Raw genomic sequence first — 14,302 nt, forward strand, 5'->3', positions numbered from 1 at the left:
CGTTGCGAGGCCCTCCGCCCCGCCCAGCCCCGCCCTCCCCGCCCCCTCCGTGCCCTTCCTCGCGCCGCCTCTGCCTCCCCGGGATTCCACAGGGTCTCCTCGGCCGGCCCTTGGGAAGCTCAGAGGCCCGGCCCCGCCAGGGTGAGCGGATCTGGGGCCCGCAGGGGGTTGGCCGCCGCAGGTCAGGAGCGGGTCCGAGAGCTGCCTCTGCACCCGCCCGGAGACCCGCGGTCCTGCGGTGGTGCCGCGCCCGTGTTGGAATGCGTGCGGGAAGCCGGGCGGGTGTGGGCGTGCGGGGTGTGGCACTGTGTGGGCCCCCGGACGGGTGCGTGGTGTGGGGCGGTAGAGGCTTCAGCGCCGCAGCTCGAGGTGGGTCAGGCAGACATAAGACCCAGTCACAGGCTCACCCACCAACCGGGGTCAGCCAGCACCCCAGAAAGGCCCTCATGCGGTAAGTGACACATACACCCCGACACGTGGCAGGGCCTGCGGCTGGCAGCCTCTGTCCCAGACCCACTTGCCAACTGTGCATTCCCCGTAAGCATGGGCGCAGGCCTCGTGCCAGGAAGCGAGCGTGGCCTGGGGGGTGGGGGGCTTCCCCAGGCTCTTCATCCCTTGTCCCGACATGATCCTTGCTTAGTGCAGACTGGGCCTCTGCTCCCCAGGCCTCCGGAGGTGGGTCCCAGCAGGATCAGCCCAGTAGGTCCAGATGGGTCCTGGATTGAGTGGTCCTGTCATTCAGGTTTCTGGCCTCTGGCCCATATGCCCTGTGACCTTGCTGGACCCACAGCACCCTGGTGTCCATCCTCAGCAGGAGGGGAGGGCTGGGCACACTGGAGGCAGGAGTGGGAACAGTCACTCCGGGAGGGCCTAGGGTGCTGGGTTTCTGGCTTCCCACCAGCCAGTAATGGGGCTGGGACGGGGTGGGCATCTCCCTGGTCCTTCCATGCCATCCCTGGACTCTGAGTTGCCCACCTGCCCGCCTCCCTCCTGAGCTGCATCCTGCCTCCTCTCGGCCAGCTGGGGCCAGTTCTCTCACCTGCACTCCACTTGACACGAGAGAAAACTGGTCCAGATCGATGAGTGGGCGTGTGGGGGGTCAGCCAGCCCTGGAGGGAATCAGGATGGAGTGAGCCAGGAGAGGGACCCCCGACATCAGGCCTGTGGTATCGCTTTACCCCCGTGTCCCTACACATAGCTCCTGGGGCCTTAGAGAGGTCCCCCAGCTCCATGCCTGGGCACTGCCCCTAACACTCCAACCCCTTCTCCACGAAGAGATGCAGCCCCTGGGAGCACCCGCTGGCAGAGCGATGCCGCACGCCAGCCACCGGGACGGCACGGTCCATGGGGGTAAGCACCTCCTGACCCACTTTGGGCGCTGGGCAGGATGGAAGGTAGCCCAGGTAGGCAGGTCACACACAAGTTCCGTCATGGGCTCTGGAGTGCTTGTCCGCGGTGCCCTGCCTGCACGCGCTGTGGGAGCAGCTGGTCTCCAGGCAGAAGGAAGGAAGCAGCAGCATTTGCTTGCCTTCCAGTTCAGCTTCATTTTGCAAAAAGTGTGCAAGGTCTCCTGTGCACGGAGGCCCCCATGGAGACCGCCGTGAGTCAAGGTGCTCTCACTGTCCAGACTCCTCGTTCGGGAAGACAGGATATGAAGTTCAGTCCACAGTAGACAGAAGAGGTGCAACCAGAGGCAGAAAAGGGGAAAACCAGGAGCCATCACGGAAGCTTCCCACACAGGAGATCCCTTCCGGACTGAGGCGGGGAAGGCGGAACAGCAAGTGCAGGCGCCTGGAAGGTTCCAGCCCGGAGAAGGAAGGGCAGCTTTGGGAAGGGTGGTGAGCAGAGTGGTGAGCAAAGGGGAGGCTATGGGAGATGAGCATGGGAAGCGGCCAGTCTGCTCTGGATGCTGTGCTGTGAGCTTTTATAATTCAGTTTTACCTGACCATGCTAGTCTAGGTTCTTAAACTGCACTTTTTAAAAATGTATATTTATTGATTTTAGAGAGGAAGAGAGAGAAAGAGAGAGAAACATCAGTGATGAGAATCATGGATCGGCTGCCTCCTGCACACCCCCTACCGAGATCGAGCCCACAACCCAGGCATGTGCCCTGACTGGGAATCCAGCCATGACCTCCTGATTCATAGGTTGACGCTCAACCACTGAGCCACGCTGGCCAGGCATGTATGAGCTTTTGACTACAGAGTAGGGACTATTGTTTCAAATCTTTTGGAGCAAAGTCTAGGTGAGGCTGCCCAGGGACCCTAGCCTGGATTCCTTGCCCCTGACCCTGTCCTTCCTTTCTTCCACAGATAAGACCTGGAAGGAGCAGGACAGGGACAAGGAGGGAGTGTGGGTAGGCGAAGGGGGCGGCCCGGCCTGCAATACCTCCTCCCCATTCCCCCCTGAGCCGCCAGGGGCTGCAGGCAGCAGCATCCCCGTCTACTGTGCCCTCCTGGCCACCGTGGTCCTCGGTCTGCTTGCCTACGTGGCCTTCAAGTGGTAGGTGGCCTGGGTACTGCCCTGTGGGACCCCTCCTGTCTGGACTCCCAGCCAGCTCCCCGTCCCAGTGAAGGTCGGAGCAGGTTGGCAGGGCTCCTGCTCCCCACAGCTGGCGCTCCCATCAACAGAGACGGCAGCTGGCCAAAGCGCGGGCTGCAGAGCTGGGCGCCCTCGACAGGGACCCGAGGCACGGGGAGAGCAGTGTCTTCCTGGACTCTCCTAGTGGCCTGGCGCCCTGTGCCCCCGGCCAAGGTGAGTCCCTTTCCCTGGGGAGCAGGGACCTCGCTCTGCCCGCCGCCCAGCCCACCTGACCCTCGTGTCTCCCACCCAGGGCCACAGCCGGAGCTCGGCCGCCGGCTTTACCTCCATCTCCCTCGGCAGCAGCAAGAGGAAGTGGAGCGGCTCCTGGGAGTGTCAGGCGACCCCGACAAGGGCTGGCAGGGCCTGGCAGGCCGCCTGGGCTACCAGACCGAGGCTGTGGAGACCATGGCCGTGGCCCGGGGCCAGGGGCCTGCCTGTGCCCTGCTGAGGGACTGGGCTGTCCAGGGAGGCAGTGGAGCTACCCTCAGCGTGCTGGAGGACGCCCTGGCCACCATAGGCCGTGAAGACGTGGTCCGGGTGCTGGGCCTCCCGCCTGAGGGCTGCTCTGTGGTGTGAGCCAGGCCCCCATAGCCTGGCCTCTCGGGGTGCAGCCCTGTGTTCCCCACCACGCCCTCTCCCATGCTTTCCCTGCCATGGGCTTCCTGGCATGGGTGGGCCCAGCCTGCTCCGTTCTGGAGGGACTCCCCTCCCCTGGCCCCACGTTCCTCTGAGACAGAAACCAGGAGATGGCAGAGCGGGCAGGAAGGAGTGGGTCTGCCCTCCTGCTCCCTATCCGCTCCACTTCCTTGGCCTTCACTGTTGTCCTACTTTTGTATCCATAGTAAAGGCAGCTCTGGGTTACTGTGCGGGCTCGGTCTGGCTCCGTGGGCCTGTGAGACAGTGGGTGGCTAGGAGGCTGAGGCCCTGACAAAGGACGGGGTCCTGAGTTATGGGAGGAACCTGGGCTGCAGGCCGTGCAGGACGCGGGAGCTGTGGGGCTCAGCGCGGAGTTCACCTCCGGCACCTGCCGTGCACTGGCGGGTCGTGCCAGGGCTGTTACTCTCAGCTCCAGCCTCCTTCGCTGGAGACCAGATGGCGTGTTCCACAGGTTCCCCTCCCCGGAGACGGGCAGGCTGAGACAGTGCTCCTGACGCGTGCTGTGACCGGCATGGCGGGAAGGCTGGGCCCCACGGGCCTCTGGGCACCTACCTCTCGAGGAAAAGGGAGAAAGGGCCACCCTTACGAGGCCCACACTCCCGCCTCAGCAGAGCGAGGGCCCAGCATGCTTCCCTCGCTGCGTCTGTGATGCCTGCACAAGCCGAGGGCTGGCAGGTCACCCCCCACCTGAGGGGCAGGTGAGGACAGGACAGCCGCAGCCTAACCACCTGCAGCCCACATGCCTGCCGAGGAAGGACTGTGGCTACCGTCCTGGCAGCCTCCCCCAGACTTACTCAGGAGACGTGGGGCCGTCATGGTCCAGGGGCCCAGGGTGGGCCCCGTCCCCTGCTGAGATGGGACAGACTGAGGACCGAGCTCACCAGTTGCTGCTGCTGTTCCTGAGAAACAGCTCACTGGGCGAAGGCACCGGCCTGGCTTGGGGGCGGAGTGGCGACCTATGAACCAGGAGGTCACGGTTCAATTTGGTCAGGGCACAGGCCCAGGTTGCAGGCTCGATCCCCAGTGTAGGGCGTGCAGGAGGCAGCCCGTCAATGATTCTCTCATTGATGTTACTCTCTCCCCCCATCTCCCTACCTCTCTGAAATCAACACAAATATATTTTAAAAAGGAGTGGGGTAGGGTGGCGGACTGAGCCTCCATCCTGAGATGACCCTGGGGCAGCAATAACCCAGGAGAGCAAGCAGGAAAGACCCAGCATTCCGGCAGCGAGTCAGACCAGTCCTGGGGACATCACCCACGTGGGCAGGGAGTGGCCACAGCTGACCACGGATTGGCTTGGCGTGAGTGGGAGTCCTGCCTGGAGGGCCAGAACGGCTCTCAGTGAGCTGGCCACCTTCACCACCACTGGGACTGGAGCCTGAAGGTGTCCAGGGGCCGTGGAAGGGAAAAGACAGCATTCCTTCCTCTTCAGCCGTGTCCCGTGCCCTGCCCCGGCTCCTCGGGAAACCTGAGCCCTGGAGCCTGGGGTTCAAACCACGAGTCTGACCTGGGTGTCAGCAACGGTGCAGCTGGCCGCACCCTGCAGGCCATCCCACCCCGAAGAGACACTCCCTAATGCACTCGAGCGGACATGTCCAACGCCCAAGGATTATGACTGATAGGTTTTTCTTCCCGTGTTAACACTTCCTTTAATAGGAGGACAGGTAACTGCCCCTCTCACCTTAGTTTCTTCATCCGAACAGAGCTGATTCCTGCACCTCAGGGCTGCGAGGTCGTGAGCACAGCCTGGGCTCTAGGAGCCCAGGTGCCCCCACAGGCAGTGAGCGCGGCGCCCCCCACCCCAGATTTGGTGGCCCCAGCCCTTCCCCAGGGGCACCGCTGCTGGGGAAGAGGTAGATGGACCCGCCTCTGCAGAGATGGGCTGGGCAGCCTGAAGCCTCTGGCTCTCATTGCCCAGACGGGGGGTGGTCTCCAGGTGCCCATCATCACACCTGTGCACTGTGCCCCACAACCGGGGCCCCCACCTATCCTAGGTCTAGTGTCCGGGCGCAGTGCCAGGTGGCATGCTGGGAGTCAGGGCAGCTGAGCATCCAGGGGCCTGGGGGACTTGTCTCTGGAGGGAAGTGAGTCACCGCCTCTCCCTGGCCAGGAAGGGTGAAGGGGAAGAGGGCGGGCCTTCCTTTCGACAGGTACTCACCCAGGAAGCCCCAGCCAGGGCGGCCGCAGCCACGCTGTGAGGGACTCCGCCCCCAGCACAGCCACAGGGCCCAGCGTCCGTTGCCTCGCAAGCACTGCCTCAGCCCGCGGGACTGTGAGGACAGGCCTGCAGCAACTCCAACCTCAGGCGAACTCTGGACTCCACTCCTCTCCTTTCTCTCCAGCAGCGTCAGACACACACATGCTTGTCTAGCTCTGAGGGAACACACATGCTACGTTCTTTAATTAATTTTATTTTTTACATAAAAAGTTCAGTAAAAATTGGATAAAGTAAAGTGATTTTAAGCAGTAAATCAATCTTATCAACATAGCACAAGGCTGGCCGAAACCACAGGCAGCCTGCTTTGGAATATTTACATGATAACAAATTAAACCTTGCAGGAGAACTTCAACCGTCCTTACAAAGTCTTCCTGTGATCCTAGCATGTAAAGGCTAAAAGCAAAACAACAAACAAACAAAAACCAGGAAAAAACAAACAAGATTATTTTCAATATATTCACATATACATTAAAATATAATACAGGTCGTCGGGTAGAGGTTGTGGTGGGGATGCGCATGGTCTGTGCGCCGACAGCACCGCCAAGGAGGAGACCCGGGTGTGAGAGGGGTCAGGCCTGGCCAGGGTCCGAGGGAAGCGTCTCCCTGGGCCTGGCCCCTGATGGCCTCTAACCTCCCCCAACAGCTCACGACCAGGGACCGCCTGCTGGAGACAGCTCGTTGGGGCTCCCAGGGGGCTCTGCAGGTGGGTCCCGGTGAGGGGGCATCAGTAGCACAGCTGTGAGGCGGCGGGCAGGGAGGCCGCAGGTTCCTTCTCCCCGAGTCTGTCCTACCTGCTCCCGCCCTCCCGCCCGGCCCACAGTCACTCTAGCTCCGTGTCCTCTTTGGGTTTGTAAACGGCCCCGAACTTCTGCATGTACTTCTTGATGTACTCCTTGGTCTTGTGCTTCACGTTCTCGTTGCACTCCAGGTCCTCCGGGTTCTTGCAGTACTTCAGCTCCTTGTTCATGACGCCGTGCGTCAGCTGTCAGGACACGGGAGAGAACAGGGCCGCCCGTCAGAGTGGACACGATTGAGCGGGAAGGCTAGCCTGCGGCCTCAGGGCCCTTCTAACCAAAACTGGGAGTTGAACAAGGAGAAAGTGTGTGTGTGTGTGTGTGGTGGTGTGTGGTGTGTGGGGGTGGGGGGGAGCTGGTGCTGGGGCCACAGGAGGGGCAGCTCAGCTCTGGAAGTTTCTTAGAGTCACTACACTCAGGTAGGGCTCTTCCTTCTCACACCTTCCCTCCATCGCTGGGTCCCCAGCCTGGGAATCAGGCCAGGAAAGCCCACTTCCTATGGGGAGAGGCCTTTTAGAAGGTCTAGACCAGGGGTCCTCAAACTTTTTAAACAGGGGGCCAGTTCACTGTCCCCTGACCGTTGGAGGGCCGGACTATAGTTTAGAAAAAACTATGAACAAATTCCTATGCACACTGCACATACCTTATTGTGAAGTAAAAAAACAAAACGGAAAAAACACCCGCGTGGCCCGCGGGCCGTAGTTTGAGGACGCCTGGTCTAGAGTTTGCCAGCCCACCGCTGGGAGCGTACCTTTCGAGCGAGGTGCTTGAAGTCCTCCGTGGTGGTAATTCTTCCCACTTTGCAGTCCGGCTTCCGGTAAGGGTTCAGGCACTGGACGATGAACTGGGACATCTGCAGGCAGCGAGAGAGCACACTGCTCACTCCTCCCGAAAGGCAGGAAGTCGGAGAGGAACCCTTCCCAACTCAGCGTGGCTGGTTCGGACAGAAGGCGAGCATGCCAGGGGGTTCAGACAGAGGACCCCGGTCAGCCCTGAGGGGGGGCTCCCTGTGGACTGTGCAAGCCTGGACGGGGGCCGGCAGCCGGGACTGGAGAACGCAGGCCCCGGGCTCAGCGAGCACAGGGCACTTCCTTAGCGTAGAGGAAGCGAGCCCTCTGGCTCCGGAGGCAGTGCAGAGCGCGCCCAGTGCTGCCCGGGGTCTCAGCGACCCAGGGAACGCAGGCACCTCCTCACTGAAGGCACTCAGACTCGGGGCCACATTTCTCTGCATTCACGCTGCAGCTGCGTGAAGCGGGGGATCACAAGCAGGGGGATCACGCTGCAGCTGCGTGAAGCGGGGGATCACAAGCAGGGGGATCACGCTGCAGCTGCGTGTAGTGGGGGATCACAAGCAGGGGGATCACGGTGCAGCTGCGTGAAGCGGGGGATCACAAGCAGGGGGATCACGCTGCAGCTGCGTGAAGTGGGGGATCACAAGCAGGGGGATCACGGTGCAGCTGCGTGTAGCGGGGGATCACGGTGCAGCTGCGTGTAGCGGGGGATCACAAGCAGGGGGATCACGGTGCAGCTGCGTGTAGCGGGGGATCACAAGCAGGGGGATCACGGTGCAGCTGCGTGTAGCGGGGGATCACAAGCAGGGGGATCACGGTGCAGCTGCGTGTAGCGGGGGATCACAAGCAGGGGGATCACGCTGCAGCTGCGTGTAGCGGGGGATCACAAGCAGGGGGATCACGGTGCAGCTGCGTGTAGCGGGGGATCACAAGCAGGGGGATCACGCTGCAGCTGCGTGAAGCGGGGGGCAGCGCAGCACGACAGCTGGTGGGGCAAGTCCTGGGCAGGACCCTCTTCGATACACAACGCCCAGTGCCCTGAGCTCTCGGTGCCTGTCCTGCCCAGTGGCTCTCGGGAGACCCAGACACAGAACCTCGGAAGCACTCATGGCGCGAAGACCCAGGGACAAAGGGAGTGGAGGCAGCGAGAGCCACTCCACCAGGGAGCACCTGCCAGGGCCCACCGTCCCCGAACCCCATGAGCCTTCCGACCGGAGAACGGCGCCCCATTGCACGGAGGCTGCTGCTGGCTGAGCTCAGACACCAAGAACTTCACCGGGACCGTGAGAAACTGAAGGGGCCTCTGTGTATGTGGCCTCGTGGCCTCCATCCATGTCCTCAGACACATCAGGGACCGCACTGTCCCACTGAGCGCCCTGCACTGCTCCCCGGGAGCCACACAGGCCCGTGTGGAGCCGCATCTCCCAATACCTCCCGCCGGGCACAGCACGGCCACGCACCGCTCCCTGGAGAAACACTGCCTGAGGGGCACGCTCCCCCCATCCACCTGCCCCTCCCGACACCGCCCCCCCAGCGCCCTCTGCACTCAGCCGCCAGCACACCAGGGTCCCTGCAGGAAACGAGGACGCGTTAGAACCTAGATCCCTGGGCAGACCAGCTGGTGTCCTGGGGGCTGGGAACCCCAGGAGCAGAGCGGAGCTGCTTTCTCCGGCCCCGAAGGATCAGGCAGCCCGTGAGGTGCCAGAGAAGAGAACCGACTGCCAGGCTTGAATCCAAGTCTGCGTAGCACTTGCCTCTCGGAGCCCTAGGGGCTCCTCCTGCCCGCGAGGCCTCACAGTTCCTTCCGTGCCCGCTCGAGGGCTGCGTGGACGGGATCAGACATGGGCATGGAAGTGCGCATCACGCAAGTGCAGGGGCCCTGCATGCACCATCACAGCTGGATGGCAGAGGCGAGGGGCGAGGGGCGAGGGGGCGTGCTCAGGACAGAGCTGAGCAACCCCCACAAACCTACCTCCTTTCGGAACACCTCCTTGCTTCTCTTAGCCAGCTCACTGGAGGTGTCCGCCTCCGCTGTCTTGGGCTTCTTGGAGGCCTAGGAATGAAGAGAAAGCACAAGGCTGGGGCGAGAGGTCAGACCGTGATGCCCGGCTGCTCCAGAACTCCTCCCTCCCTTCTGGCCTCTCGGTGCTAAGGCACGAGGTCTGGAGGCACGGGGCTCCGCCCTCTCTACCCTCACTCGGCGCTGCAGCCCTGATGGAGCGGAGCCTCTGGTTGTTTCCGAGCCGAGTTCTCTGCTGTGACTGGACCACTCAGCTGCTGCCTGAGCTTCACGGCCCCACGCTCAGCGCCCTGCACCGTCCAGGCCGAAGCTCCCAGAGCGCCACCTCTCCGCTGACACGCCAGGACTCCAGGTCAGAGGAAAACACGCTCTGGAACCGGTCACCACATCTGGAGGTTCCCACACACACGTCCTCTTCCCAGGCCTCTCACTCCCGCAACCCTCCACGCCTCCCTTCTCCTCCCGAGGCAGCGCTGGCCAGGCTGCAGGAGAGGCTCCTGGGAGGCTGCGATTTCCAGCTCAAAAATGCCAAGACCAGAGGCCACTAGGATTCCAGGGGAAGAAGGCAAGGCTGTGCGAGTCAGTGAGCAGAAGAGCAGATGGTGAGACACGGGGTGCCTGGGTCCCCAGCTGGTAAGAGGGCGACACCCCCAGGAATAGTCCCTTCCAGCAGCCCAAGAGGGAAGCGGCCACGTCCCCCCAGCCAGCACTGCTCAGTGGTGAGCGCCAGCAGCACTGGCGTTCGGGGTGCCCCCATGCAAGGCCGTCCCCCACACTCTGCTCACCACCAGCCACCTTTTCCGTGGAAGGTCACTCTGACGGGGGCGGAAGCTGCAGCTGGTATGACAGGCACGCCGTGTCGGCTGCCGCTCACAGCAGAGCCTTTTCCTTCTCCCGACCCACCCAGCTGCGCCCCCTCCACGCCCACCGGCAGGACGAAGGTGCCCTGGGCTGCTCCCCAGGAAGGTGGCACTCCCTTGCTCTGGGCTACAAATCAGCGTTCTCGGATTCGTTACAAAGATCTACACGTTTCCGTTTGTGTACTTTCTCTCTGGCTGTGGGAGCGGATGGGGAGGGGAGGAGGGAGAGAAAACACACAGATCACCCCGTTTTCAGGAAATAAAACAGCTCGACAAGCGATCTGTCTTCCCACGTTTTGCTCTGGGATTCTGTTTCCCTTTCCAGTACTAGAGAGTGTGGTGTGCTTCACAGTAAGACCTCAGTAGCAAGGGGTCAAAACGGCCTGAACAAGCCAAGGAAACGTCAACACATCCTCCGACGTTCTCGCGTGGGCTCGAGAGCGCCCTTGAGGGAGAAGAGCCCCCCAGGCTCCGGGTCCTCACGGGAGTCCTGTGCCCACAGGAACGCTGCTCCCTCCCAACGGGCTACGCGTCCAGAAAGCTCAATGCACTCAGCGCGGGTCCAACAGCTTTCTGACAATCTCTGGCGTGGGGAGGGCGGTGGGGCTTTAAGAACAGTTACGAGCGCCGTCCGCTGAGCCCCGTCTGGGAGACTCTGGGGCCCGTCGAGTGCTGTGCTACTGGGACTGAGAAAGGAACCGTTCGATGCAAGGCGCCGAGACCGCACCACGGACCCCGTCGGGCAGATCGAAGTGCTCCTGGGGACTGGCACGCACCCCTCCGGGTCTGTGGTCTGCAGACGGCACGGAAACTGGCCCACGCCCACTCAAGCCCGACACCACGCCCCAGGAGCCAGCCAGCACCAAGGACAGCCCGATGGACACCAACACGAACACCTTGGGAATATCCCCCAACCCCCAAAAAGCCCCATTTAAGGGTTATCATTTCTACATTCATCAGCTGGAAACAAAAGAAGTTCTTAGTTGATGTTTGAGACGGGGGGGGGGGGAGGGACAGGGATCAGCTGCCTCCTGCGCACCCCCATGGGGATCGAGCCTGCAGCCCCGGGCACGTGCCCCTGGGAACTGAACCAGTGACGGTTCGGTGCCGGGGACAATGCCCGACCACTGAGCCACACTGGCCAGGGCAGCACTTCAGAGACTTAAAACTAAGTGTTCGTGACCTTCCCAAAGGCCAGTCAGAAACCCTTCAGCACCAGAAATGACATCGAGGGGACCAGGCCCCAGAACATACAGGCACCTCACGGGCAGGGAGCATCTAGGGTGCTGCAAGGGGTCTCGTGTAGATTCTAGAAGCCCGCGGGTGGGGGAGGGGAAGGCGGGCAGTGTTCTTACTTTAAAGAAGCGATGTGGGAGGGAAAAGGGGGGACTCTCCTGTGCATTTTATGTCCTAGTGGTTTCCCCGGCCTTTAATCCCTAGCAGCCAGTAGCATCCCCTCAACTACCACCACCAATACCATCTCCAAATGCTGCCAAACGCCCCGGGAGCACCCCGATCCTCGCCGAGAATCCTGCCCTGAAGGGCTACGTATCCCCAGAAAGAACGGAAGGAGAACCGCTGAAGGGCTCGTCCCTGCTGTTCTATGGGCCACGTTTCTGTTGTCGGCATGTCCGAGCCGCCCCTCCCCCGCCCCCAGCATCAATGACACGTGTAATTCTCCAGAGCAAATCAGGAGAACAGAACCCGAGAACACGTGGCTACCGGCCCTACAGAACGACAAGGCACAGACTCCCCAGCGACCAGGACACGGGCGTAAGCCACACGCACCTTCATGGGGTTCTCATCGTACGTCGGGGTTCCCAGGTCCATCTCGGCTTCGTGCTCAAGGCTGGCCTCGTCTCCTGGGCTTTCCCACGTGGGCGGGTCCCACTGAGTCTGCCTAGAAGGTAAGAAGAGGCCTGCTGTCACGGCCAGAACAGAATTCTGGCCCGGCATCTCCGCTCACACAGCCATGCAGGCCACAGCACGGACACCGAGCAGGACAGCCCAGAAGGCAGAGACGTCCGTCCGTCTGACACCCTCCCAGCAACAGCGATTCTGCCCCCACACAGGCTGCTGGGCCGTTTCCCGGTGGCCACAGTGTGGCAACGCTCGCTGGGTGTCCAAGAGAGCAGCGCAATCCAACACCGTCCGTCCCTCGCCGGCGGTGTCCTGAAGCCGAGACTCGGCGAAGCCTCAGAAGCGACGGCGCAGGCCCCAAGCAGAACCATCCCAACACCCTGCTCGGGACCCAGCACAGCCAACGCCTGCCTTGCTTTAGGAGCCTCTGGCTTGGCTGAATGACTGACAGCATGGAGAGGACACACAGGCTAAAGGCAGCGCCCAGGTCTAAAAACACCCTCCACCGACTGCACAAAGGGCTAACCCTTGTATGTTTGTAGTTGTTCTGAAAATGAGTAAAGATTTTTTTAAAGCCAGATCTGCGGGCAACAACTGGAAGTGAGGAAATTCATGGTCTGAAGTCAGGTCCCACAGGGAGTGCTGAAGGGGAATCACGAGAGCTAGTGAGGTGTGTGGCAGGCCAGTCCTCCACGGCAGCCTCTGCTCTCACACCACCCGACTCCGTCAGCAACACTGAAGGCACGTGATGCCATCAGTTTTCAGATGTTGTGAAAACAGGCTAACCTCTGACCAACGCAACTTTTTTATTTAAAATGGGCTCAGCCCTAGTCGGTGTGGCTCAGTGGATAGAGCATCGGCCTGTGGCCTCAAGGGTCCCGGGATCAATTCCGGTCAAGGGCACGTACCTTGGTTGCAGGGTCCTCCCCAGCCTGGGCCCTGGTCGGGGCTCCTGCAGGAGGCAACCAATCGATGTGTTTCTCTCTGTCTTTCCCTCTCTTTTCCACTCTCCCTAAAAATCAATGGAAAAATATCCTCAGGTGAGAATTAACCTAAAATAAAAAAATAAAAAAAAAAAAAACGGGCTCAAGGCCAGCTGGTGTGACTCAGTGGCTGAGCATCAACCTAGGAACCAGGAGGTCAGGGTTCAATTCCCAGTCAGGTCAGATGCCCAGGTTGCAGGCTCCATCCCTGGTGTGGGGCGTGCAGGAGGCAGCTGACCAATGGTTCTCTTTCATCATTGATATTTCTCTCCCAGCCTCTCCCTTCCTCTCTGAAATCAATAGAAATATATTTTAAAAATAAATAAGAAATAAAAATAAAAATGGACTCACGATTTCTACTGTACTCAAAGAACCACCAGCAGCTGTGGCTTTATTATGGAAAGTGAACAGAGAGAGAAGTATGATGCTCAGATGCTAGCTAAGGGAAACTTAGGAAAAACTTGGAAAAAGTACCATGTAAATAAGAAATACAAGCTTTTTTTTTTTTTTTTGAAAAGTGATAGTACATTAAAAGTTTGCTTTGATATTGAAGAACACAGTTCTGATAAAATTTGCAAACAATGGTTTTTAAAATCACTGTTTTCAGTTAATAATAAAATGAGGGCTTCTCTTATAGAGATGTTTTTTAGGAAAAAAGGCCTTTCTAAGGAGAAAACATAAAGGGAAAATATTTGTATGAAAATTTCAAACTTCCTTATGTCACAAGATACTACAAACAAAAATATACTTGCAACACATTTGATAAAAAGACAAAACGGATAGAAGACCAAAACAAACAATTCACAAAAGACACAAACTGCAAATAATCTAATGCAGACAAGACGTTCCGTCTCAGTAAAAACTGTAAATGCAAATAAGATTTCCCCCCTAAAAGACATACAAGGTTAAAAGAGCCCACATGATGGAAAAGGCATCTCTTCACTTTTTTGGGAGTCTAAGTTGGTACAAATAAATTTTTTAATGGTTGTTTATCTATCAATTTAAAATGTATAACTAAAAAAAAGAAAAAAAAAAAGGAACTAAAATGTCTATTTCTTTTCACCCACAATTCCACTTCTAAGAATCTAACTAAAGAAGGTACTGTGTTTAAGGATGCCCAGGGTTAGAGTTACATATAAAATAGTGAAATCCATCAATCAGGGTGGGTTTAAATAAAATTTGGTGAGACCATACAAGAGAGCAGGGGCTGGCACACTTTTTTCTATAAGAAATCAGAGAGTAAATATCTGTGGCCTTGTGGTCTCTGTAATCACTATTCTACTCTGCCATCTATATATATAAAATAGAAAAATATGCTAATTAACCGGGACGCCATACGGGTTGACCGTACAGGAGGAGATTGCGCACGCAGCGTGGGGCGGGGCAGCAGGGGCCTCCGCGTGCCTGCGCTGGGGGAGGGCCTGATCAGCAGTGGCCGAGGCTGCTTCAAGGGCCGGGAAGGGAGGCAGGGCTGGACCGGTGGCTCGAGGGTGGGCGGCACCGCGAGATTTTGAATCACGCGCTGGGCTCCTAGTT

The 14,302-nt window shown here is 59.3% G+C and overlaps 2 protein-coding genes across 4 annotated transcripts in view; one reads left to right on the forward strand and one right to left on the reverse strand.

Moving 5' to 3' along the window:
• The first annotated feature begins 59 nt into the window (after positions 1 to 59).
• LOC103300894 (death domain-containing membrane protein NRADD-like) lies at positions 60 to 3,445 on the forward strand. Of its 3 annotated transcripts, none has more exons than XM_028133909.2 (5): positions 60 to 141; positions 1,276 to 1,350; positions 2,313 to 2,502; positions 2,612 to 2,754; positions 2,834 to 3,445. In XM_028133909.2, the coding sequence occupies exons 2-5, from the start codon at positions 1,278 to 1,280 to the stop codon at positions 3,157 to 3,159; spliced, it is 732 nt and encodes a 243-aa protein (XP_027989710.2). In that variant the 5' UTR covers positions 60 to 141; positions 1,276 to 1,277; the 3' UTR covers positions 3,160 to 3,445. The 3 variants fall into 3 exon arrangements, with proteins under 3 accessions (XP_027989710.2, XP_054585684.1, XP_027989718.2); XM_054729709.1 differs by having other exon boundaries at positions 1,284 to 1,350; XM_028133917.2 differs by lacking the exon at positions 60 to 141 and adding an exon at positions 344 to 451.
• Positions 3,446 to 5,635: 2,190 nt separating this feature from the next.
• SETD2 (SET domain containing 2, histone lysine methyltransferase) overlaps positions 5,636 to 14,302 on the reverse strand; it is a 53,811-nt gene continuing 45,144 nt past the window's right edge. Inside the window, exons 17-20 of the mRNA XM_054708108.1 lie at positions 11,712 to 11,823; positions 9,016 to 9,096; positions 7,004 to 7,105; positions 5,636 to 6,440 (exon numbers count right to left, since the gene is read on the reverse strand). Of these exons, the coding sequence (XP_054564083.1) occupies positions 6,279 to 6,440; positions 7,004 to 7,105; positions 9,016 to 9,096; positions 11,712 to 11,823 (457 nt within the window). The 3' untranslated portion in view covers positions 5,636 to 6,278. The remainder of the gene's footprint in view (positions 6,441 to 7,003; positions 7,106 to 9,015; positions 9,097 to 11,711; positions 11,824 to 14,302) is intronic.

Source organism: Eptesicus fuscus, chromosome 18, assembly GCF_027574615.1.
Source record: "Eptesicus fuscus isolate TK198812 chromosome 18, DD_ASM_mEF_20220401, whole genome shotgun sequence".
Lineage (NCBI taxonomy): Eukaryota > Metazoa > Chordata > Mammalia > Chiroptera > Vespertilionidae > Eptesicus > Eptesicus fuscus.